This window comes from Lupinus angustifolius, chromosome LG07, assembly GCF_001865875.1.
Source record: "Lupinus angustifolius cultivar Tanjil chromosome LG07, LupAngTanjil_v1.0, whole genome shotgun sequence".
Classification (NCBI taxonomy): domain Eukaryota; kingdom Viridiplantae; phylum Streptophyta; class Magnoliopsida; order Fabales; family Fabaceae; genus Lupinus; species Lupinus angustifolius.
The window spans coordinates 17,796,688-17,822,239 of NC_032015.1; the positions used below are offsets into that span (position 1 = coordinate 17,796,688).

General features: G+C 29.9%; 3 protein-coding genes and 1 long non-coding RNA gene across 11 annotated transcripts; 1 reads left to right on the forward strand and 3 right to left on the reverse strand.

Annotated features, from left to right (window-relative positions):
* LOC109352555 (F-box/kelch-repeat protein At3g24760) lies at positions 1,816–5,888 on the reverse strand. 2 transcript variants are annotated; one of them, XM_019594644.1, is made up of 2 exons: positions 4,973–5,888; positions 1,874–2,175 (listed from the first exon to the last, which is right to left on the reverse strand). In XM_019594644.1, exons 1-2 carry the CDS (start codon positions 5,832–5,834, stop codon positions 1,895–1,897), a joined length of 1,143 nt encoding a protein of 380 aa, XP_019450189.1. In that variant the 5' UTR covers positions 5,835–5,888; the 3' UTR covers positions 1,874–1,894. The 2 variants fall into 2 exon arrangements, with proteins under 2 accessions (XP_019450188.1, XP_019450189.1); XM_019594643.1 differs by lacking the exon at positions 4,973–5,888 and having other exon boundaries at positions 1,816–3,090.
* On the reverse strand, positions 15,657–18,548 carry LOC109352556. The gene is made up of 5 exons (XM_019594646.1): positions 18,331–18,548; positions 18,116–18,203; positions 17,176–17,621; positions 16,347–16,608; positions 15,657–15,909 (listed from the first exon to the last, which is right to left on the reverse strand). The coding sequence occupies exons 1-5, from the start codon at positions 18,334–18,336 to the stop codon at positions 15,890–15,892; spliced, it is 822 nt and encodes a 273-aa protein (XP_019450191.1). The 5' UTR covers positions 18,337–18,548; the 3' UTR covers positions 15,657–15,889.
* Positions 22,921–24,596, reverse strand: LOC109352557. 7 transcript variants are annotated; one of them, XR_002108369.1, is made up of 3 exons: positions 23,328–24,596; positions 23,178–23,212; positions 22,921–23,146 (listed from the first exon to the last, which is right to left on the reverse strand). XR_002108369.1 is itself a non-coding variant. In XM_019594651.1 (3 exons), exons 1-2 carry the CDS (start codon positions 24,462–24,464, stop codon positions 23,349–23,351), a joined length of 1,002 nt encoding a protein of 333 aa, XP_019450196.1. In that variant the 5' UTR covers positions 24,465–24,596; the 3' UTR covers positions 22,921–23,212; positions 23,328–23,348. The 7 variants fall into 7 exon arrangements, 5 of the variants coding, with proteins under 5 accessions (XP_019450196.1, XP_019450195.1, XP_019450194.1 ...); XR_002108370.1 differs by having other exon boundaries at positions 22,921–23,139; positions 23,176–23,212; XM_019594651.1 differs by having other exon boundaries at positions 22,921–23,212; positions 23,328–24,094; positions 24,209–24,596.
* LOC109352559 lies at positions 24,725–25,247 on the forward strand. Its single transcript, XR_002108371.1, has 2 exons — positions 24,725–24,810; positions 25,101–25,247. It is a non-coding gene; the product is annotated as an uncharacterized LOC109352559 (long non-coding RNA).

Below are 25,552 nucleotides of genomic sequence, written 5' to 3' on the forward strand. Positions count from 1 at the left end.
CATCTGATGTACCATATAAGATTGTGCCACTCCATGTGACACTTTCTCTGTTTGGTGGAAAACATATATTGAAGTTTAAAATTTAATAATAAAGTATTTTTTCTAACCGTTTAGTGAAAGCAACACATACAGTGACACACTTTTTGGGATAGAAGATATGCTCCATTCTCTACTACACATACTTTAACAGTTTCTGCTCTTGTCTGATGTGAATTATGCACAAGCCTGTAGCTGCAGCAACATCAATATACCAATCATCTTGAAAAAGTGATTCTGTATTTCCTTCAGTTTTCTGTTGAAAAAAATCAGAATTACTTGCATAGTGAGACAAATAACAACACCATATTGTTAAAATTTTGAAATTTCCAAGGTAGTGTAAACAATAATGTTATTTTTTAACAACCAAATTGTGATAAGTTCAAGAGTACATTTATTTACCTTAAAAAGAAAGAGTAAATTTCAAAAAGCTATTAATATGAAGAAACTAACTGATTCTTCTCTCCACTCACTAACAAACAAGGCTCAGTTTCAAACAAAGCAATTCTTTTAACTTTCAGCTTGAATAAAATTATCAAATATGAATTCATGCATCAAGATTTTGACATATATAGCACACTTATTTCCTTATACATATACTAAATTCATAGTTATTAAAACCGGAGCTGATCGATCGGTTCAACTGAAAAACTGGATTCATGACCGGTTCAGTCAAATAGTTAGACCAAATATGCAGTTAAACAAGTGCGAACTATTCTTGAACCAGCCAAATCGGTCATATCGTCTTAACCAGACTATTTTTTGGTTGTAAATCGGCTCTCCATAAAATCTACATGTTTAAATAAAGAGAATAATATATTTCCTCATATCACGAGGTAGTTTATCTACTACGACCAGTAAAAGTATTATTTTAGAAATATTTTTACAAAAAATGATGAAACATGACACATGTCATAATTTTACTAGCCGGAGGAGATAATTTATCTTCTTATACCAATATACACTTGTTGGGAGGAATAGTCATGCACCTGAAAAAGATTAGTTCATTAACTAGAAAAGTGAGAGGATACGCTTGGTAATACCAAAAAAAATACCCTTACTAATTAGGGAATGGTGTATCTTCTTTAGGGAATGGTGTATCTTCTGGTATAAGGAGACAAATTATCTCCTCTTGCTAGTGAAATTATGATATGTGTCATGTTTCATCATTTTCTATAAAAATATTTTTAAAAATAAACAAAATAGCACACATGTCACATTTTTATTGGCTAGAGGGGATAAGTTATCTCATGATACAAGAAGATACATTATTTTCTACTAATTAATAATAGATACACACGTAACTAATTGGGATTGTAAATCAAATTTATCAAAAGGCACTTACTAATTATTTCAATACCAAAAGCAGAACACAAAACCAGCGAACCTGGACACAATCAAAATACACATACATTTAATTATTTGTAAAACAATACAGAACACAAAACATCATCATAAAAAAGAGCTTATAAATTATCTTAACAAAAACAACATGATCAAGATGAACAAAAATATGCTGTCACATATCATGTCCCTAATCCAGTCTCGCACAAATGAAAACATATTATATTAATTAAAAAATTTAAATATTATGACATGATTTGAGACAAGATTTAAAACAACATTCTTCTGTTAGATCAATAGTCACATAAATTGTTTGTAAAACAGAACAGAACACAAAGCCAAGCATAGACCTTAAAAGTACATACAATTATTATTGGTAAAACAGAAGACTAAAACCAAATTTAGAGAAGTTAAATGCTGACAAATAAAATTTCCCATAATCATGATGGCAAAATTGGTAATTCAGAAGAAAATGTTAGGAAACACAAGATACCTATGATGAGTGAAGAAGAGACTATTGAATCCCAAGATGTTGGTGCTGACCAAGAACACTATGCAGAGAAATAGTTGAACAAAAACTAATGACTTTATGAAACTTGTTCACAGGTGATGGCAATTGAGGCACTTTCCTCCAACTACACTTCCCAGATTCATCATCAATCTCACACACACAAGCTGGATAAACCCTATGATAATCCTCATTGAAAACATATATAAGATCACCCAACCCAACACACTTCAAGCTTGCAAATTTATCATCTTCATCACCATCAAACAAGTCATAAAGTAGATCATGTGGCATAGTTCCAATTTCATTGAATTCCATGGTTCTATCATCAATCTTCCACAAATTGAAGCAAGACCCATTTCTCAAATTGCAGATCCCAGCCAAAACAAGTTGTTTCCTACAAGAAACTAAGAATGAAAACACAACCCCATGTGGCCTAAGTGTATGAACATCACTCCAAACATGTTTCTCCAAATCAAAAGATGAAACAAAACAAGAGTATATCCCAAAAACATAAAACTTTTTCTTAAACAAAGCAGAAGACAATGAAGAAGAAGAGTTTCCTGATCTGAAATCACCCGGTAGTGGAGGACAAAGCTTCCAAGAACCCAAACTAGGGTCATATATCTCAACATCCAAAGGTTCCTCTATATCAACCAAGTTTCCAATGAACTTAACACCACCAACAACAACAACAAACCCATCATTGAAAACACCAATGAGAGGGTTGATCCTTGGAAAGTGAAGAGGTTTTGTTGCATGCCAAGAAGGGTGCATGATAGTGGTGTAACAAAACATAGGTGCAGTGATGAAGAAGAAACCATTAGTTCCTATGAAAGAAGTGTTGGGTTGGTTTTGGTTTTGGTTTGGAGTAGTGGTGAGGAAAGGAGTGAGTTGGAACCAAGAATTGGAAGTTGGGTCAAAAGCAAAGGATTGGTTGTTTTTGGAGGATATGTTGTGGATGCCATGGAGGAAGAACCATGGCTTATGGTGGTGGTTGGTGGTAGTGGTGGTGGAGAAGGAGAAGGAGGAGATTATAGAGTGCCATAGTTTGCAAACAATGGAGGATTTGATGAGTGTAGAGATTGGGAGAAAGGAGAGGATTAATTCTATGAGGTCTGAACTTAGATGGGTGATATGCGTTGTCATGAATGGAAGATGGGAGAGACAAAGAGAGAAGAAGTCTTGTTGTAAAATAGGGATATGGATGGAAGAGAGAAGAAGTATGAAGATCAACGGTCCCAAGTCGTCATCTATTTCATGTATCAAGTCGATGAGAGTGTTTTATTTTATTACTTTTTGCTTTTAAATTTTTTTATTTTATACACGAGTTAATATATGATTAGTTTGAGACATGAAATTAGATACCATTAGTGATAAGTAATCCCCATAAAAGAATTTTTTTTAGAAGCAATTACATTTTTGTTGGCTTAGGACAAATAATAAGATATCATTTAAGACAATCGATCTCTATCCCTAGATGAGTTGGTCAAATTCATCTATCATTAATGTATAAGTAATACTAATGTTAGAGAAAAAAAGTTTTTTCTATTTTACTATTCATTTCATTTCTAATTATTATTGATTCTTAAATAAAAGTAATACAAATAAATATTATATAACATAATATAATATTATATATATAAATATTTACATTAATCGTCCATAAATATTATCCTGTGATAGCACAATGATGTTTTCTCATGGGTGGGTTAAATACCTCTCATGGTACATTATTCTTTGTTATTAGGGATTTGTTAACTAACTTTTATGAACATGTTTACCGATTATTATTATTATTAATTGGTATCTAAAACAACCCAAAATTAAAGTCGATCTTAAAATACATAAAACATTGAATCTTACTGTAAAATATATGAATTCTTAAAGTAGACTTTGAATTTTATGGTTGCTTAAATATTGTCCTAAGGAGAATGATTAGTAAAGTTGTTTATATTATTATTATTATTATTATTATTTATCTATGCAATAGGTATATCTTTATAAAATACAATCTTTACCGAGTGGGGAACATCTACAATATGGTGAGGATAGCTCTCCTAACAAAATATTTAGAGATATAATAATTTAGAGTGTATTTAGCCAGGCATGGAAGAGGGTTATAAGTCAATTCACCAATTTATCTAACTAAAAGTTAAGTCTAGAGTCCTACTAAGTTAAATGATATCCTAGGACAAATTTTTAATAGATAGACTTTATTAATATAGTGGGAGACTTTATATTTAAGAGTTTAAAATATGTGCATTGATAGTGTAAAGTTTTTTACACTATCAGTATATCACCAACCGTTGATTTGTTTTACTTTTGTTGTTTTAGAGTCAATGGTAGGTGATCTACTGACAGTGGTGTATACATATTAAATCATATATTTAAATATGAATATTATTAAAGATGATGAACATATTATCATCATATACCCAATATCTTTCATGTCAAACTATCAAGAAAAATATAGATAAAACTAAAACGGAAGTGTATCTTAACATATTCATAGAGAATATGGTGAATGAATATTATAGCATCATTTGTCATGTATCCATCAACTTCATGTTCATTGTCCTTATATGTAAATGCATGTTCATATAGAACATGTAGGTTCTTTGGTCTTCTAATTGTAGACCACCCTTAGCCTTAGTTTCTCCTTTAATGGGATGAAGAAAATGTCATGTTTGCACGTATGTTGTGGTTCTTGTTGTGTTGTCTAAAAGTGAGGACCATAACCCCTATTTATAAGACAATCATTCCCTTTCATTAAGGGTGGTGTCTTTCAATTTTCTTATTTCTTAATTTTGCTCATCATAAAAATAGAAATAAGACATTACGTATTTATACAATAATTTTCATGACAATTATGTTATAACCCTATACCTTACTTAAAATAGACAACTTTAATATGATTACTTAAAATAATAATCTTAAACACTACATGTGTAACCCAAAATTCCTTACGGATATTTCAATAAAACTCCACGATTATAAATCTTGGTTTAAGAAGCATGTTAAAGTGACATTTGTCTTACAATTCCTCAACTTATAAACTATTCCATGTAATCTTTAGATCATGTGGCATAGTTCCAATTTCATTGAATTCCATGGTTCTATCATCAATCTTCCACAAATTGAAGCAAGACCCATTTCTCAAATTGCAGATCCCAGCCAAAACAAGTTGTTTCCTACAAGAAACTAAGAATGAAAACACAACCCCATGTGGCCTAAGTGTATGAACATCACTCCAAACATGTTTCTCCAAATCAAAAGATGAAACAAAACAAGAGTATATCCCAAAAACATAAAACTTTTTCTTAAACAAAGCAGAAGACAATGAAGAAGAAGAGTTTCCTGATCTGAAATCACCCGGTAGTGGAGGACAAAGCTTCCAAGAACCCAAACTAGGGTCATATATCTCAACATCCAAAGGTTCCTCTATATCAACCAAGTTTCCAATGAACTTAACACCACCAACAACAACAACAAACCCATCATTGAAAACACCAATGAGAGGGTTGATCCTTGGAAAGTGAAGAGGTTTTGTTGCATGCCAAGAAGGGTGCATGATAGTGGTGTAACAAAACATAGGTGCAGTGATGAAGAAGAAACCATTAGTTCCTATGAAAGAAGTGTTGGGTTGGTTTTGGTTTTGGTTTGGAGTAGTGGTGAGGAAAGGAGTGAGTTGGAACCAAGAATTGGAAGTTGGGTCAAAAGCAAAGGATTGGTTGTTTTTGGAGGATATGTTGTGGATGCCATGGAGGAAGAACCATGGCTTATGGTGGTGGTTGGTGGTAGTGGTGGTGGAGAAGGAGAAGGAGGAGATTATAGAGTGCCATAGTTTGCAAACAATGGAGGATTTGATGAGTGTAGAGATTGGGAGAAAGGAGAGGATTAATTCTATGAGGTCTGAACTTAGATGGGTGATATGCGTTGTCATGAATGGAAGATGGGAGAGACAAAGAGAGAAGAAGTCTTGTTGTAAAATAGGGATATGGATGGAAGAGAGAAGAAGTATGAAGATCAACGGTCCCAAGTCGTCATCTATTTCATGTATCAAGTCGATGAGAGTGTTTTATTTTATTACTTTTTGCTTTTAAATTTTTTTATTTTATACACGAGTTAATATATGATTAGTTTGAGACATGAAATTAGATACCATTAGTGATAAGTAATCCCCATAAAAGAATTTTTTTTAGAAGCAATTACATTTTTGTTGGCTTAGGACAAATAATAAGATATCATTTAAGACAATCGATCTCTATCCCTAGATGAGTTGGTCAAATTCATCTATCATTAATGTATAAGTAATACTAATGTTAGAGAAAAAAAGTTTTTTCTATTTTACTATTCATTTCATTTCTAATTATTATTGATTCTTAAATAAAAGTAATACAAATAAATATTATATAACATAATATAATATTATATATATAAATATTTACATTAATCGTCCATAAATATTATCCTGTGATAGCACAATGATGTTTTCTCATGGGTGGGTTAAATACCTCTCATGGTACATTATTCTTTGTTATTAGGGATTTGTTAACTAACTTTTATGAACATGTTTACCGATTATTATTATTATTAATTGGTATCTAAAACAACCCAAAATTAAAGTCGATCTTAAAATACATAAAACATTGAATCTTACTGTAAAATATATGAATTCTTAAAGTAGACTTTGAATTTTATGGTTGCTTAAATATTGTCCTAAGGAGAATGATTAGTAAAGTTGTTTATATTATTATTATTATTATTATTATTTATCTATGCAATAGGTATATCTTTATAAAATACAATCTTTACCGAGTGGGGAACATCTACAATATGGTGAGGATAGCTCTCCTAACAAAATATTTAGAGATATAATAATTTAGAGTGTATTTAGCCAGGCATGGAAGAGGGTTATAAGTCAATTCACCAATTTATCTAACTAAAAGTTAAGTCTAGAGTCCTACTAAGTTAAATGATATCCTAGGACAAATTTTTAATAGATAGACTTTATTAATATAGTGGGAGACTTTATATTTAAGAGTTTAAAATATGTGCATTGATAGTGTAAAGTTTTTTACACTATCAGTATATCACCAACCGTTGATTTGTTTTACTTTTGTTGTTTTAGAGTCAATGGTAGGTGATCTACTGACAGTGGTGTATACATATTAAATCATATATTTAAATATGAATATTATTAAAGATGATGAACATATTATCATCATATACCCAATATCTTTCATGTCAAACTATCAAGAAAAATATAGATAAAACTAAAACGGAAGTGTATCTTAACATATTCATAGAGAATATGGTGAATGAATATTATAGCATCATTTGTCATGTATCCATCAACTTCATGTTCATTGTCCTTATATGTAAATGCATGTTCATATAGAACATGTAGGTTCTTTGGTCTTCTAATTGTAGACCACCCTTAGCCTTAGTTTCTCCTTTAATGGGATGAAGAAAATGTCATGTTTGCACGTATGTTGTGGTTCTTGTTGTGTTGTCTAAAAGTGAGGACCATAACCCCTATTTATAAGACAATCATTCCCTTTCATTAAGGGTGGTGTCTTTCAATTTTCTTATTTCTTAATTTTGCTCATCATAAAAATAGAAATAAGACATTACGTATTTATACAATAATTTTCATGACAATTATGTTATAACCCTATACCTTACTTAAAATAGACAACTTTAATATGATTACTTAAAATAATAATCTTAAACACTACATGTGTAACCCAAAATTCCTTACGGATATTTCAATAAAACTCCACGATTATAAATCTTGGTTTAAGAAGCATGTTAAAGTGACATTTGTCTTACAATTCCTCAACTTATAAACTATTCCATGTAATCTTTCTATTACTTTATCAGCCGATCTTACCAAATACCTCAACTTATCAGCTAGAAAGAAGAGAAACATCACTTATCTCACATATAAAAAAACTTGACCAAAACCATCCCTAGAGTTGTTCCTCTATACATAAAATTGTTGAAGATGTTTGAAATATATTATTATATGAAGTTTCACATTATCTAATATTAAAATAAAGTAAAATATCAATGATATATCGGACTCAAGTCCCTTGTTATTATGTGCATCAAATATAAGCACCAAATAGAAACACTCAATGGGCACTTAGGCTCATGGATGTGCTAGGAGTTATAATCTTTATTCTCTAATAATATATTTGTAACCACTCAATGCTCCCAAAACGTATGCACAATTGGTCCAATTGTGTTACCAAATTCTCTTGTTTCTTCTATTCTATTTATTTTATGCACTTTATTTGATTGTTTGTGGCCAACACTACACAACGATCGTTTCCACTCTACCATCAATTGGTATTAGAGCCAATTGATAGATGGCTCTTAACCTAGACGCCGAATTATGGCTAAAGAGGGTGAAGACGTGTTGGATGGACAATGTCTATCAAATGTAAGGTGCAAGGATAAAGTAGATGAGTTGAAGGAGAAGAAAACATGACGAAACTGTGCAGGGGCGATACATGTTGATCTAAAACCTCATAAGCTCATACACTGGATGAAGATATAGACTCAGGTGTTGAGTTTGGCCTTGAGATAAGTGCTGACAATATTTCTCAAGATGTTGAGAAAATGATCTCGTTTGAGATGATAAGTGAAATATCTTAATGGCGTGTCTACGACGTCACAGTGAAGGATATTATTGTTAGTAGATCCACAAAAGCACAGAGATGTTGACTGACTTTGATGCAAGGTGTAACACAATCATTGATTTTAATGCAAGATGTAGCACATGCATTGGTGGAGATGCATGGTGTAACATAAGCATTATCTTGGATGTAAGGATGTGGCACGAGCATTCGTTAGCATTGATGCAAGGTGTATGCTATGGGTATACTCCTTATAGTGGAGTATGATAATTCTTTTGAATTATGGTTCTCAGACTAGACAATGATAGCAGCGGTTGAGACTTTTCAAGGAAGCTCCAAGATTCAGCTAGGTGAGTATTGAAGAAGGCGGTTGTTGGTGAACTTTGCTGTAGAGGTTGCATAATATCGAAAGACTTCCTAACATTGATTGGCTAGGTGGCGTGTTCCATTAGATGGCGATATAGGAATGTGCACTAAAAGTTTGGAGAGCTATACTCTTGATAACATCGTCAGGGATACTCGGAAAGACTAATGCTAACGGGGAGCAAACTCTTACATGGAAGAGTTGTTAAAGATAATTAGGCATTGAGCATGATAGAATCATATATTCGCTAAGGTGGAGATTCTTGTGTAGATTTCCTAAGGAGTGAGATATTCGTCTATTTCAATCAAGATAGAGATTGTTAGGGATGTTTGAAATATTTTATTATATGAAGTCTCACATTGTCTAGCATTAGAATAAAGTAGAATATCAATATTATATATCAGACTCAGGTATCTTATTATTATGTGCATCAAATATAAGCACTAAATAGAAACACCTCATGAACACTTTGGCTCATGGGTGCAATAGAGCTTATAATCTTTATTCTCTAATAATATCGTGATAGCTGCTCAACACTCCCAAAGACATATACACAATTGGTCAAACACCATTACCAAATTTTCTTCATTCTTTCTCTTCTATTTATTCTATATACTGTATTTGATTGCTTGTGGTCAAGTTGTACAATGACCACTTCGGCTATCCCAACAGAAACTCATAAACATACCATGGTTGATTAATTAAGGGCAATTCCAGTCATATGCTAAGATCATGTATATTAAGCCAAATGTTATTGGTGAATAATATAATCCAATAATTTTCTTACCATGTTAAAATGATAGAACATAGAAAGTAATCTTCTTTACATATTGAGTTAATTAAAAGACTATAATGTGAAAAAGATTTAAAATTTATAAAATCTGAAACAAAATATTATCTTATCATATATTTCTTAGAAATACAATCTATATATTAACAATATCGAGTACATCATTAATTATTTATATGTCATTATTGACTCTTAAATATATATTAATGATGTTTAGATCGTGTAAAAAATCACATTAACATACCATAAATATTAATTTGTGTAAGACTGACTATCACTTTAGCTATTCTTTTTATTATTTTTTATATATTTGTTACTTTAGAAAATCATAAGGTATATGAGTATATATATAAATATTAATATCTTCTCATTTAATGATAATATGAGTATATATTATTTCAAATCAGTAATTAACACTTATAATCCATATATTAATATCTTTGTATTACCTTAAAGTAATAATTAAATGAATGGAGAAAATATAATATATGCTAACCATTAAAATTGTTAGAAATTTTCATCAAGAAGAACATGGATTATCATTAGAAAGAAGGATTTCCATTTCACAAATGGGATCCTGTAAATAGTATAAGCACATGGATATTATGTCTCATATATTTTTCCTGTAAATAAAAACATGTTATTAAAAAATTTAAATCTTTATTATTACTTATTATTATTATTATTTCATTACTATTAATAGGTGATAATATATGGGAGAATATACATCTATTGAAGCAAATAGATACATTTAGGACAAAACCCCTAAACGGTTCTAGAAGTATACACTTCATACTCATCTGACAGAAAATATTATAAAATAGCTTATAGAAGCATACATTTCATAGAGGAAGACACGTCAATAAATAAAATATTATAATATGGTTTCTGGGAGGAAGGAGAGATTAGCTCTATGAGGTAGGGGTAAGCAAAATTGGACCCTATCCACTCACCCAACTTGGCCCGATCTTTAGTAGGCTTGATTAGGTTAGGTCTCAACGAGTCTAGGGTTGAGTTCTTATTTAAAAATTAGACTTAGACAATATTTAGAATTGGTAAGAACAAACATAACGATTCATCCAAAGACTAGTCATTTATCATGTTTATATGTGTCTTATTAAATTACATACAAAATAATGATATTTCTTCGGTAAAAAATATCATTGATTTTCTAGTTTTTCATCATATGTATTATATAATGATTAATAATATCTATACATATATTATTTTATAAGTCAAATTACATATCTATAATAATAAATAATTTTAGGTTATTTTAGAGATTTACTAACCAATTTTTATAAACATGTATACCGATTATTATTAATTGGTATATGAAACAACCCAAAATTTAAAGTAAAATACATTGAATCTTATTGTAAAATATATGAATTCCCAAATTAGAATTTGGATTTTATGGTTTATTGTCCTAGTAAAACCCTTCTTATTATTATTATTATTATTATTATTATTATTATTATTAATATTATTATTATTATTTATCTATGCAATAGGTATATTCCCTATGGAAAACAATCCTTACCAAGTCGAAAATATCTATAATATCATGAGGATAGCCCTTGTAACAAAAAAAATTCCTAACATATTAGAGAGGGTATTTGGGAAAGCATGCAATGAGATTATAAATCACTTCATCAGTTTATCATTTTATGAAGCACATTTTTGTCTGCTTCTTTTGATTAATTAGAAAAAATACTTTATTATTAAATTTTTAATTTTAATATTTCTTTTAACCAATGAGAAGTAATACATGAAATGTCACAGTTTTATGGATATTAGATTAAGTCCTAAGTTCTATTTAGTTAAAGGATATTTTCAGGAATAAAATATCTTCTGCTATAAGGAGATAAATTATCTTCTCTGACTATTAAAATTATGACATGTGTTATATTTAAACATTTTATACAAAAATATTTCTAAAATTAAATAAGATAATATGTATGTTATACTTTTACATATAGGAGAATATAAATTATTTTTTAGTATGAGGAAATATTTTATTCTCTTCCATAAAAATATTGCTTCTAAAAGCATTGTTAAAGTGTCCATAACTCCATATATGAGCCTTGTCCACATGACTTTTCAATTTTCAAATGACTTTTAAGGAGTGAGTCTCACTCACTTTTAAGTGTTCATCCAGTTTTCAACCTTCAACCACTTTTTCAACAAAGTTGTTGCCTCCAACTAACTTTTTCAATTCCTGAGAGTGATATTTGTTAAAAGGGGTAGCCATGAATCCCTAAAAGATTAATTCCTCACCCAAAAAGTAAGGAAAACCTTTAATAATACTAAAAGTAATTACTTTAAGGTGCAAAGTAAATTAAAAAATTACGATATTGTAGATGAAAGCTCATAACTAGGTTGCTAGTTGAGTAATGACTATTTGTCAAATTTAATCGCACAATAAGCTAAAATTGTTAGATAAGTTAAGATAGACTTGAAATAAATAATATGATTGGTTGAAGATGAAATTATTATTTATTTAAAAAATAAAATGCAAAATAAAAATGAAAATATTGGAAATCCAACGTCATTTGATCACTTTTGGAAGTGACTTTCCAAAAATTATATTTTAAATATTTTTTTTTACCAAATGAGTTGAGTGAATAAATTATAATTTATCAAATCAATTGTAACTCACTGTTGTGAAACAACACCTAAAACACAACTAGGAAGAATAAAACACCACCAAATATTACATATATAGAAGAGAAGCTAAACATAACCGAAATCTTTAACCACCATGAAGTTTCATTGTTACTAAGGTATAAAAAGTGTAAAGAGTTATAAGTGAAACACTACGTTTTGAACAAAAACCTTGATATATAAGTTTCATTAGCCTTTTCCATTTATATTTTCTTTTATTTTTCTCCACATATTCAACATGAGACTTTGCTAAGTAAAGGTTATTCATCCAACACATGAAACTCTGTCACACATCATGGTTGATCTTTTTTTGGTTTCTCAGAGGTATCTTCGCACTGGAGGCAATCCTATCCGAGCTGAGAACATCCACAGTTATGTGGGGCTAACTCTCTCAACGGATATTCTTGTTTAATGGTTGATTAATTATGGGTAACTCTAGTTATATGCTAACATCGTGAATATTAAACCAAATGTTAATGGAGTGTAATATAATATATGGTAAAATGATTGGGCAATAGAAAGTAATCATCTTAGCATATTGAGTTATGGTAAAATAATGCTAAAGAGATTTAAGATTTACAGGATATGCAACAAAAATTATAAAAGTAATGTATGTAGTTCAATATATCCTCAACCATTCATGTTTTAATATAATGAATGATGGAGAACATACTAATTGTATACATTTTTATATTAAAATTATATGAATATAAATAGTTTGAAACTAAATATCACTTTAGTAATTTTTTTAATTCATAATATATGTTATTAATTGCAGTTTTCTTTATTTGTCCTTATTACATTAAATAAGGGTCAATAATTGTAGATATGAGTTAGTATGCATATATATTTTGTCCAAAATAGGTTATTTTAAATTAATAATTAACACTATATACATATATATAATGCGTCTGTATTAGCTTAAAGTAATAATTAAATGAGTGGAGGATATATAATATATGCTAACATGATATGATCAGCTTTGACCAATTTTGGCCGATTTTGATTGATATGATTACATGACAAGTATAATTATTATACCGTATTAGTATTGTGATCGGTTCACCAATTTACTAGTTGAACCGGTCAACACGAATCAGTTTTTATACAACTGGTGTATAGATTTCACTCACTTTACAGTACACTAAAAAAACCCCTTTATCTTACTAATCGAAATCCTTAAAAAATTATTTTGGACATACAACATTTTAACAAGGCCCAATAGCCTATGCCTGCTCAATAGCCTTAATCCGACCCAATTGAACTTAGTGGAAGCCTTTTCATTTTAAACTAGGTATATCACAACTCTTAACAAAATCGGAACACATCTTCTACCTAAAAAGTATGTCACTCTATATATCATTTTATCTTATTGGTCAAAAAAATACTTTATCATTAAATTTTAAACTTATATATATTTTCCAACCAAGAATTTTTTTAATAGACTTTAAATATGAATGGAAGACTTTATACTTAGATATACATAATATATATTAAAGATGATGAACATTATTATTATATATATAGTCAAGATCTTTCATGTCAAAATATCAAGAAAGAATGTAGAACTAAAGTGAAAGCGCACCTTAATATATTCAATGAGAATATGGTGAATAAACTTTATACCATCACTTCATCGCGTATCCATAAACTCTATGTCCTTGTCCTTGTATGGAAATACATGTTTATAGTAAAACATATAGGTTATTTGACCTTCCAATTGTGATCATCCTTGTCCTTCGTTTCTTTTCTAATGATGAAGAGAATCTTGTTTTGCATGTATGTTGTGGTTAAGTGAGGTAAGGACCCGCTAGATTTTTAGGATAATCAAAAGATCAATGATTCAATTATCGGAAATAATATTTATTGAGAGGAACAATATTTCGAAAGAATTAGTTCCTTGCCCGGTTACTAATACAAAACTATGGGGATAGTGATGATGTTGCTATGCAGTGCAAGCTTTTTTTTAATTATATTTTGAATGTAAGATTTCACCGTTAAATAATCAAACAAATATTTAACAGAAGAATCTATTTTATAAATAAGATAAGTTTAATTGAGATAAAATTAAAGTTGATGGTGGTTCCTATTTGTAAAAGGTGTAAAGTTTAAGGGAGTTATATACACTTTTCCTGAGTAATAATATCAATTTTTATTTATGCTATGGCAAAGGCCCATTTAAAGATTATTGCTTTATGAATGTTTATGTTATTTCTAGCATATTTTCATGAAAGTGTAAATCCAATAAGAGATTAATCAAAATGAAATTTTGTCAACGAATCACTGAAATTAAGTGAGTAAATCCAAAATATCTTTACCACTTGGTCATATATGTGATATACAAGATCAAATCCCTCCTAAGTTATAACTTAATCAATCAACAAATGTTACTACCTTTCTACATCTTGCCTAAACCCAATAATAACTACAAAAAATTGTTTGGTTACTCAAAGAAACTTAATTAAATTGTAAGGTTATGCAACCATAGGAACCCTTTTAAAATTCAAAAGAGAAGTTAAATTGTCAAATTTTGGTTGTAAAAATAATGTGATTGTGGTGGAAATTAGATTTGTCATCTTCTAAAGATCACACTAGAATTTTTTTGGAAAAGTCCATCATGGGTTGTTATAAGTTGTGTTCAAATTGTACACTATCATATTGTCTTTAGTTGGTCAAATAGTCAAAAAAAGAAGAAGATAAAGAAGCATTAGTTTCTAGGATAACTTGAATGGTAGTGATGCCATGGTAAAGGCATACCAACTAGTATAAATAAAGAATAAGGATCATGTGCCTTAAAATGATTAGAACATGATAGGTGATCTCTGTCCTTAAATAAGAATCTTTATATTATTGTTATGTACTTGAAAAACAAAAATATAGCGAAAAATATAGAAATATGAATCTTTGCTTAGCAAAAGATAGTCTCGCCGAGTAAGAGCTAATCTTACTTATGGGAATCCTATTTCTACATAATCTGATTTTATGCTTCATTAACCTCTAGTAGAAAAAGATTGAAGTTGATCTTGTCAACTAAACTAACTTTAGAAGGTTAATACTCATTTACTTGATAACTACAAAAAGTGACATAATTTATGGAGTTAGGCTCATTAACAAAACCCAATAATACTACCTTTTTGCATCTTGTCTAAACCCAATAATAACTATCCAAAATTGTTTGGATACTCAAACAAACATATATATTCAAATTGCAAGGTTATGCAACCATATCTACCCTTTTATAAAAATCAAAAGACAAGTTAAATTGTCATAACTTGATTGTAAAAATAACATCATTGAAAGCATGTTAAGATAAGCTTAATTCACCATCTAGTACATTCAGATCATTATGTACTCATATTACATCTCTCTATTTTTAGTTAAGTTACATAAAATCTCTACGAAATATGTTATAGAAATTAGCCATAAATTACAATAGTACAAGACCCATATTAATTGAAAGCATTAATTGTGACATAGAACACCTTGCTAAAAGTTCACCACACATTGAAAATCTTCATTACACATAGCTTTCATAGTTCCAGCACCACAACTGTTCTTCAAACAAAAAGATAGTAGAAAAAATGTTAAAATGGTAGTAGACATGGATAAGAGAGATTCTTGATGAACAAGAAAGAATGAGAAAATGTCATTGAATTCCTAAGTTACATTGAATCATCTATATAAAGGGAAGAAAACATTAATTACACTAACCAAATTAACTAACCGACTAACAAAAACTCAACTATTTTAACAAAAAGGATTAGTCAAAGTAATTAGATGGTAAATGCCTAGTTACCATATAAAGATGCATGCCAAGATTTTGAACTATAGTGCACAACCACAATCGCAACCATAATATATAGTTGTTATACGAGTTTTCGTAATCACATCGTGATCATAATTGTGAACATAATGGTTGCATTTTTTCTTCACGATTGTTATAAATGCAATATGACTGTAACTACAATTTAAAACATGATGACTTACATTCGGAGTCGGTTGTAATCCAGTTTCCTTTTCTACGACTAAAAGTGATATGATCTGTGTCTGAAGGAGGAATAGACATGGTGGAAGGTGCAATTTGGATTGGTAGATTTTGTGATGAGGAAGCTACTGAGATAGCTGAGTATGAAGAAAATGTTGAGCAACTTTCCACATCCCATCTGAAACTTATCTTAGGAGATTCACTGCAAACTTGATCATCATCTTGAACTGCTTTTAGGGTTCCACGTTTCCGGAACATTAAAATCTGTTAAGATATATATATAGAAGATAAGTTGAAGGGAGAAATTACCAAGGTTAAGGCTTCAGTATATGAAATTATTCTCATTATACCATTATTTTATTTGAATATCAAAACTTGACAAATTATTGTTATAGTATATGAAATTATTCCTTTCACTCATTTACACTTTATATTCCATATACTACTTCATTTTTAAAGGAATCCACCAAGATCTAATGTGTAAGGCCTACTAGATCCACTGATAAACGAAAATGTTAAAAGTTCAATTCCTACAAATGACACGCATTAAGAGGGACAATCACGCAAAGAGATTAATTATGTTTCTTACCCATTCCAAAAAAAGGAATCCAAAAAGTATTGGACTATAATAATTTCCAAAAAGAAAGAAATATCTCCTCACACATGGCCATGTTCTTCTGGTCCATGCATCTTATTGCCCTAAGTAAACTTATTTAATTCTAAATTATTAATATATTACGAATGATAAAATTTCGTCACGACTATTAATTTTGGACCATGTAATAATTTCTTTGAGACTATTAGTTCCTAACCATGTAAAAATTTATTTACCTTTCTTCCATTGAATTTGCCTCCTTTTTCTGCTTTTGCAGAAGCAGCCCATCTAAGTAGCTCTTTCATTCTTGAAATAGGTTTCTTTTTCTCTCCCTTTATTTGATCCTTAACTTCTTTGGTATCACATTGTTCATTTCTTTCAACTAAGGATGATAATGGTGCCTCAGTTATAGGCAAAACCTTGTTTCCACCATGACCATTTGATGAATCAGCTTTGTTAACAGCTACTTCTTCTCTCTTCATCTTCATAGAGTACACAAAATGTCTCTTATTAAGACTTCTTGATCTCAAGTTTAGGGTATTGTAAAAACAAGCTTTTGGAATGTCTTTTCTATATACAAAAGCTAATATCTTTAAATTCTTGCTGCTAAGCTTGCTCAATTCAGTTCTCTTTGATCTTTGATATGCTCTATGATTCTTTAGTACACTATTATCATTTTGATCTGAAACATAGCAACAACATTAAAGTTTTACATGCACTAAAATTCTTCATATATGTAATGTTGTTTGCATACAATATGCTAAACAAAATTTTAAAATTGTGTTATATATAATCACAGTTATGTCGTTTTTACCATAATTTTTTTTTGATCGGCAAAGGAAATTTATATTAATAAAAAATAATTACAAAGGAAAAGAATAAAAAATTAAAACAAAACAAGAAGACAAGAACCTATTACAAAGAAGAATTAAGACAAGATATTGGGTTAGAAACCCAATCTGAATAAGAAAATGAATCATTGCCCATTCTTCGTTTTTACCATAATTATGAATAATTATAAAAAAAATATGTTTAATATAGTCATAATTACTATTACGGAAACTACTAATCAAAATGTTATATCAACAATTAGTCATGAACCCAGATTTAAAACATGGAGAGACAAAATTAGAAACAAATTATAAGAGTTGTGTTACTTTCAAAAATCAATATTACCTTTGATAACTCCACTTTTGTGAGAAAGATTGAAGTTACTACTCTCTCTTTCTTGAGCATGTGACCCTCTAAAGAACCATTGAAGAATCTGCTATTACAAAAAAGAGCTATGAACTTAGATGTGAATAATGCATGCTACCTATAGCTGCAGATTCCACTATATATCATATCATATCATGATATATATATATCTTATATAAACAAAGTATATATACCTGCATGGCTACTATGAAAACTTTGATTAATCCAAAGTTTAAATAGTATTATTTTGTTTGTGTGATGACTGTGTTAGTCAAATGAACAGCATTGCAGATCTATCTGTTGTGTCTGGATGCAAAAGATTCCTGTCTAGTGTTTTAGGTCTTTGTTGAGATGACAAGATAATTTATTTGAATCATTAAATCTAATGAAGGTGTTGAGACAACTATGCGCTGAATGTGGAATACTTGCCTTATCATTCATAGTAACATGGTATCAATTATATATATATATAAATGAGGAATGATTTGTTTATCGGCTATTATAAATTACACTCAATTTTAGTAATTTATTTTCTTAGATCAAACAGAGTAAATAGGTAAAACTTAAAAATTATTTAAGATTTTTTTTTTTCTTTTTCATCACTTATTGCACCCACTTATTTAGTCAATTAGATATAAGAAAATGAATGACTGAAATTGAGTGTAACTTAAAATGGGTGTAAATAGATCTCTACTATATATATATATATATATAATATAATGAATAGAAATATGTTGTGGATCATGTTCTAACGTCAATAAAAATATAATATTAATTAAACTTCATTATTATTGATTTTTACTTTATTATTATTATTAACGTGAGGTAATGTATGAGATAGAATTGAAGACGAATGATGTTTATTTATTGAAAGAAGATGTTTCAGACTATGCGGCACAGTTCTAAACCATACACTTGTGGGTGTATGCAGTGTATTTGGACCCCATCTTAAATATAAATTGTAGATTTACTTAAAAAGAGAGTTTCAAAATAAATGAAGATGTTGGATTTGTAAGATATTTCACCTTATACAATTTGTATGGCAATTTTATGAGATGAGGACTCATTCAATTTTATGACCCATTAAAACCATTCAGATTCAATATCCTACCCTCATTCACCACAAAAAATATTAATTTTTTCCTTTAGTTGTTACTAGACCATCTAATATATGAGTTTACATTTGAATATATTCCAAAACTACTATAGGGTAAAAATAAATGGACTAAACAATGTTTATAAATTTTAATGTAGGTTGACTCAAGCACATTACTTAAATTGTTATTACTCAATCCCAAGTAATGATCTGAATAATAATTTCATCATGTTCTTATCATTTCAACTATTCCCAAGTCTAATAATGTCTTTGAACTTACATGGCATGGGAATCTATTTCATGAATTCCATTCTTCAATGTAGCATAAAAGAAAACATAGGATGCTCAATCATAGAAAACAATTATAGGCTGTCGTGGAAATTGAACTAAACAACCAACATAGCAACAAAATATAAGAAACAAATGGATAAAGATATTATTAAAACTAAATATTCACTCCTATAGAATAATTATGTTAACACATGCAACAACTTATTTAATATTGTATAATGAAAGTGCTAAATTTTTTGGGTGTCACATGGAACTTGAACATTAAAATTTGATTAGGAAATGAAAATTTGTCTTCATATGAGGATGCTTAGGGGAGGGGTTCCTTTCATAAGTGGGTACATATCTGCTATCTGACAAGTTATGTCACTATATGTGCCATCAATTATGATTGGTCAGGAAAATGATTAACTATTAATTTTTTAATTTAAATAAATTTTTTCAACCAATGATGGACTAATAATACATATAATGATATAACTTGTAGGATATCACATGTGCTTCACTATAAGTATATGGGTCTTGGAGAAGATATTTTATTAAGTGGTGAATTCATGTGGGTGCAAATTAGGGAACCATCAATGTCACATGGGTCTGAGTTAGATATCAGAATTTAAAACTCAAGTTTGTGCCTTGGATCCAGAAATGATTTTTATTCCAAGCCTAATAAGGCATTGGAAATAGTTTAAGAAAAAGATAACTTTAATTAGGTTTCCACCGAGATGAGGTCAGAAGATGTAAGTATTCAATGATACACTCACTTAATTAGAGTCAGAATTAGATCTCAGCTCGGTTTAGTTTAATAAAAATTTATCTAACTTGAAATTTGACTAAAGTTCGATATGAGTTAATTTTTTAGCTCAAGTTTAGCTCAGATGAAATTTAAGAAATGTTCGACTCAACTCGAATGGTTTATTTAGAGAACTCAAATAATTAATTCATTTTTTTTTAAAACTCACAATGTTATATATAAACATAACTTTGTTTATATATAATATCAATAAACATAAAAATATGTATGGGTCATAGTATAATAACAATAAACATAAAAAAAATGACTTATATATATTTAGTCATCTCATGAACCTAATGAGTCAAACTGTTTCATGTTCAAGTTTGACTCGTTTATTTAACTAGCTCAATTTCTAATTTAAGTTTTCCTCATAAACTAAGTTTATCAAACTAAATAACAACACAAGTTTTGAATGAATATTAGTTCGATTCATTATCCTCCCTCCTCCCTTGGTACTATTTCTTCAGTTTAAAGCTACAACTTTACAGTTATATGAAAGATTTAATCTCATAGTACTTAATGTATCCTAAATTTGAAGATCTCTTTAAACAATAAAAAAGGTTGTTAATAAAAAGATCATATTTTTTTCTTTAAATTTGTCACTATTACTTCAAATAAAACTCTTAAATTTATCTTTGCATCATCACATCACATTATTATGACACCCCTCACATCATGGGCAGATATTCTAATTCCAACACTTAAATTCATTCACAATTTGTTCCTTGAATGTAATAGATTGATATGACATATTGAGATTTTTTAAAGAATCATCTTGGAAATTGGTTAGACAAGAATTTCAATTTGATAGCATATCCTTCTTAAATGTGGAACATGTTGTTGGGTGCAAATTGTGGTTACAAAGCTGAATGAATGTTCTTAGAATACTACCATGGTCCACTTGCTATTCATATTGATTGCTTCAATAAACATTGTAGTGGCTACACACAAAGCACACGTCATGGCTCAAAATGGTGTTCTTAATTTCATTTGCTAAGTTAATATGACTTTGTCAAAGAAAAATTAAGTATCTTTTTTATAAGCAAATGTATTAAAAAATTACAAAGAGTGTCAACCCAATTACAGGTTACAAGAAAGATTAATACAAGAAGTCGGATCAATGCACCACTATCCGAAAAAGTAAGAATTAGAAACAACATTATTAGAAAACCATAACCAAAATTTAATATGAATCAAGTCCATGATTTAAGTAAAACTAAGATTTCCCCCTAAATATTACCTCATTTTTTCTCCTCCAAATAGACCAAATCACGAAAATTACATCATTTTTCAGATAAATTTCCCTTTACCAGACTTATACAATGAATCGCATAACAAGATCTAATTAAGTTTTATTACAAGTTAAGATTAGATTAATTTTTACAGTAAATCTTTTAATACAACCTACTCAACACTCACTTAAATAATAGACTTGATGCTAATTAGCTGATTGTTTTTGAGATATTTACAAGTAAAACCCTAATTTTAATCATATTTTAGATATCCACAACCAATCATTTTAATTTTCAAGAGTAGGAAATAAATAATATAGTGTTTGAGGAATATTTCATTGATCATTCTACCTCTTATTTTTAGTGGTCGTTAATCAACCCTAATAGAGTATGCAATGTTGCACCAACTTGGCACCAACATTGCAAATTTTCATGTTTAATGATTCAATGATTGGATTACTTTTCAAGGGATAAATGGTTACTTTGATAAAATTTAAAGTGCTAAATTGGCCAATTTTGATCAATTTTCATGAAGCAAATTAATCGAAATCAATCTGAATTCCAAGGCAAAATGAACATTCCAATCAAACTTCAAGGATTAAATTAACATTATAGTTAGAAAAAACAAAGTTTCTAAATATGTATTGGTGAAAGGATCCCTCCAAACATTTAATAAAAATCTCATTGGAATTCTTATGTATTTTGAAGAAGTTGCCAAAGTAGAAAAGAAATACAATAGCATTCTAATGAAATAATAATATTTTTCACTAATTTACTAACATGTTATTCTTATTTCTTAAGAATACTTATTATACAAGAACATTCTTATCCTTATTATTATATAGAAGGTCTCAAAGATAGAAAAGATGAAATAAAAACAATTTTTATTATAAAATATAAAACTATGAATAGATTGTATGATCCAAATAAAAATAAAAATAAAAATGATATTTGTCATTGTGAAAAAATAAATATTATTCTTAATTACGAGAATATATATAATAAATTATAAAATAATGTATGTCACTAAAAAACAAAAATTCATTTCCTCTCCTCCAATACTAAAAAATTTAGTACTAGATGAGATGATTACATGTGTCATTCAAACAAATAAGGGTTTAGATTTAAACTATTTTTAATTAAATTTTTAAAAAATCAGCGAGCCTATACTCTTCAAAGATGATAAATGCTCACAATGGAATTGATATTCTTATGCTCTAGAGCCTATACTATTGTGATAGCATCTACTATACCAAAATAAACACTTAAGCATACCCTAAATTCAATTTATTATTTGTTGTTAATATCTAAAAAAAATAATAGTTATCTACACATACAAAGATACTATATGCCTCATAATGATCACACAATAATATAGGAAAGAGAAGATATAGTTTCACAGTATATAATATACATAATGCAAATATAACTATGTCACTTGCCTAAGCACCCTAAAAGATTAGTGTTCCCAAGGCTAAATGTCATTTACAATTTTACATTTAAGCTAGATTAAATAAATAAAATAAAACCCTTTTAAGATATTCTCCATGATTCAATGAAACTTGTGTCTTTGAACATGATTTATTCCAAACATGCTTCATCTGCACACTATACAAGGTCCAAAATATAGGCCTGAAACCTTGTTTTCCTAGATCAAGTTCTGCATGCTGTTCATAAAATGATAGTGAAGAAACTAAGTGGGTGAAATGATCACAAATCTAAAACAAAATTCAGGTATTGTAAGTGTTTCACCAATTTGAATTATGGACTTTATTTATTTACCAGATGAATGATGGTTAACCCTTATGATTGATCTTCATTGGACCTTGTCCGGGACAAGCGCCGGCGCCTCCTTGGAACAGGAGAATCATCCTCACCGGCAGCAGCATTGTTATTATCACGAATACCGAACAAATTACCAGCCAAACGTCGGCGAGGGTCAAATGCAGGTCGACGCTGCTGCCTTCTCCATACAGTTGAATGAGCTCTTGGTCTTGACCCCCGGACAATTTCAATGGTCCTATTACCATCAATCATCTGAAACAAGATGGTGGTGGTTAACCAAGCTGCATTAACATTCTCCATGTTGCCTTCCAGTTCATCTCCGTTTTCGAGAACATAGTCCCCAACTACCACAGCATCAGGTATGGCAGACTGAATAGCACTAACAATATCAGCATATTCTCTCTGGTGTTCAAAATGTTGCCAGTCTCTTTCTCTTACCGGATCAACATCAGACGGACGAGAAGTCGGGTGAACTCTCCTAGCATGCCTACGCAATTCCAAATAGTTACCTACAAATGAGCACGAATCCACAGAACAACTTCTCTTCTTCATATTCAGATGATTCCTAGCCTCTTCATTCACCTCCCAGCCTTGAACTGTGCCTCTACATAGAGGACATTTCAAGCTCAGTTTCGACTCAGAAGAACTATTTGCATCTAAAACCTCGAGCACAGCCCTGTCCTGCAAGGTCTCAGAATCAGCGGTTTCTAAAATCCCTTCATCATGTGGATCTAAATGTCTACTCGGAACTTGGGCATCACCCTCTGTTGATCCTTGTGGAATTCCAACAGATAATACAGTATCAATTTCATTTTCGTAGAGTTCATTAACATCATTCATGTCAGATTCTATATTAACGCTAATATCAAAAGTATTACCGGAGTTGTTTGTGTTAACTAAATTTGGACTGTCCTTAGAATTGTCCCTTAATTTTTTAAACCGGTCCAAGCAATTTGAATGCCTATAACTTGTATCGCAAATGTAAGATCTGCAGCCCTTCTCATGAGAGCTGCAATGGAGTAGAACAGCATTATGCGGATGGTCCATGCAGATAGGACATGAAACTTCATCCAATTCTTTGTGAAAAGCATGGATATCTGAATCACTACATAATCTTCGCTTAACACCAGCCATCTTCCACGCACAGTGTTAACTACTCAAATATCGAACTCGTTAGAAAATTATGCAAGTAATCATACCGAAAAATCTGCCATTTTTCATAACAACAAGCATAAAAGTTCTGACTAAAATAAAATTACTTGGTCAACTATATAAAAATAATTCCCCTGCTCCAACATTAGAAGGTAATAAAAGATATGAATGAGAAATTGAGTTCGACTCGATATTGTATGATATGCCCTTTTCCCACAGAAAAGTGAAGCCTTACAAAAAAAATGACAAACAAGAATTAAAAGCTTTGATCCTATGTGTGATTTTGAGATTGAACTGAAATACACCATAGCGCAACACGTACTAGAATGTCACAAATAAAGACCATAGTACTTTGGACCAACAAATCTAGAACGTCGCACTTACTCTTTAACTCCTTAAATGTCAAAACTTACCTGACAAATCTTTATTTCATGAAAATAAAGATATCAATATAGAAACTCGGCTGAACAGACTGTCAACAACAAAATGAGCCACAAACTAAATCTTAGATTGCCACAATAGCATCATTCAAAATTATAATCATTTAAACAAAAAGAGCTCTCGTTTCTTGATAATTCCAAATGTTCATTAATATAACAACCTAGGATTCAAAATCAGCAAAACATTAGGATATCGAATCTAATTATCATTCAACTCCAATGACATCTACAACATCAACGTAGATGGTTACGGTTTAAAAATAATTTCGTCAGATTCTTCAAAGTACAAGAACTACGCTAGAATGGTGTCACTGTGTAACACTGACTGAACCAAAAGTAATTGTATTAGATCAATTTAGATGTAACTATGAACAATCAATCTTTATCTCTGCTGAATGGACACCATATATCTTTACTAAACCTGAACAAATACCAAAATGTTTTAACTCTTAATGTAATGCTATTTTGTGTTAGCTACATCATTCTATTTCATCAGGCAAATCCTAACCGTAAAAAATATGAAAGCATGGAAGCATTAAGCACTACTAGAGTTATATATCCAATCAAAGGGAGATGGATCATAATTTAGAGTATCAAATTTATTTTCTATGGTCACATAACAAATTATCA

Coding starts and splice junctions, on each gene's coding strand:
- LOC109352556 (XM_019594646.1), bottom strand. Junction 17,622..18,115: donor CAAAAGTGGAGTTATCAAAG/GTAATATTGATT, acceptor GCTATGTTTCAG/ATCAAAATGATAATAGTGTA. Junction 15,910..16,346: donor GATTACAACCGACTCCGAAT/GTAAGTCATCAT, acceptor TTTGAAGAACAG/TTGTGGTGCTGGAACTATGA.
- LOC109352555 (XM_019594643.1), bottom strand. CDS start 3,037: ATGACAACGCATATCACCCATCTAAGTTCAGACCTCATAGAATTAATC.
- LOC109352557 (XM_019594648.1), bottom strand. CDS start 24,464: ATGGCTGGTGTTAAGCGAAGATTATGTAGTGATTCAGATATCCATGCT.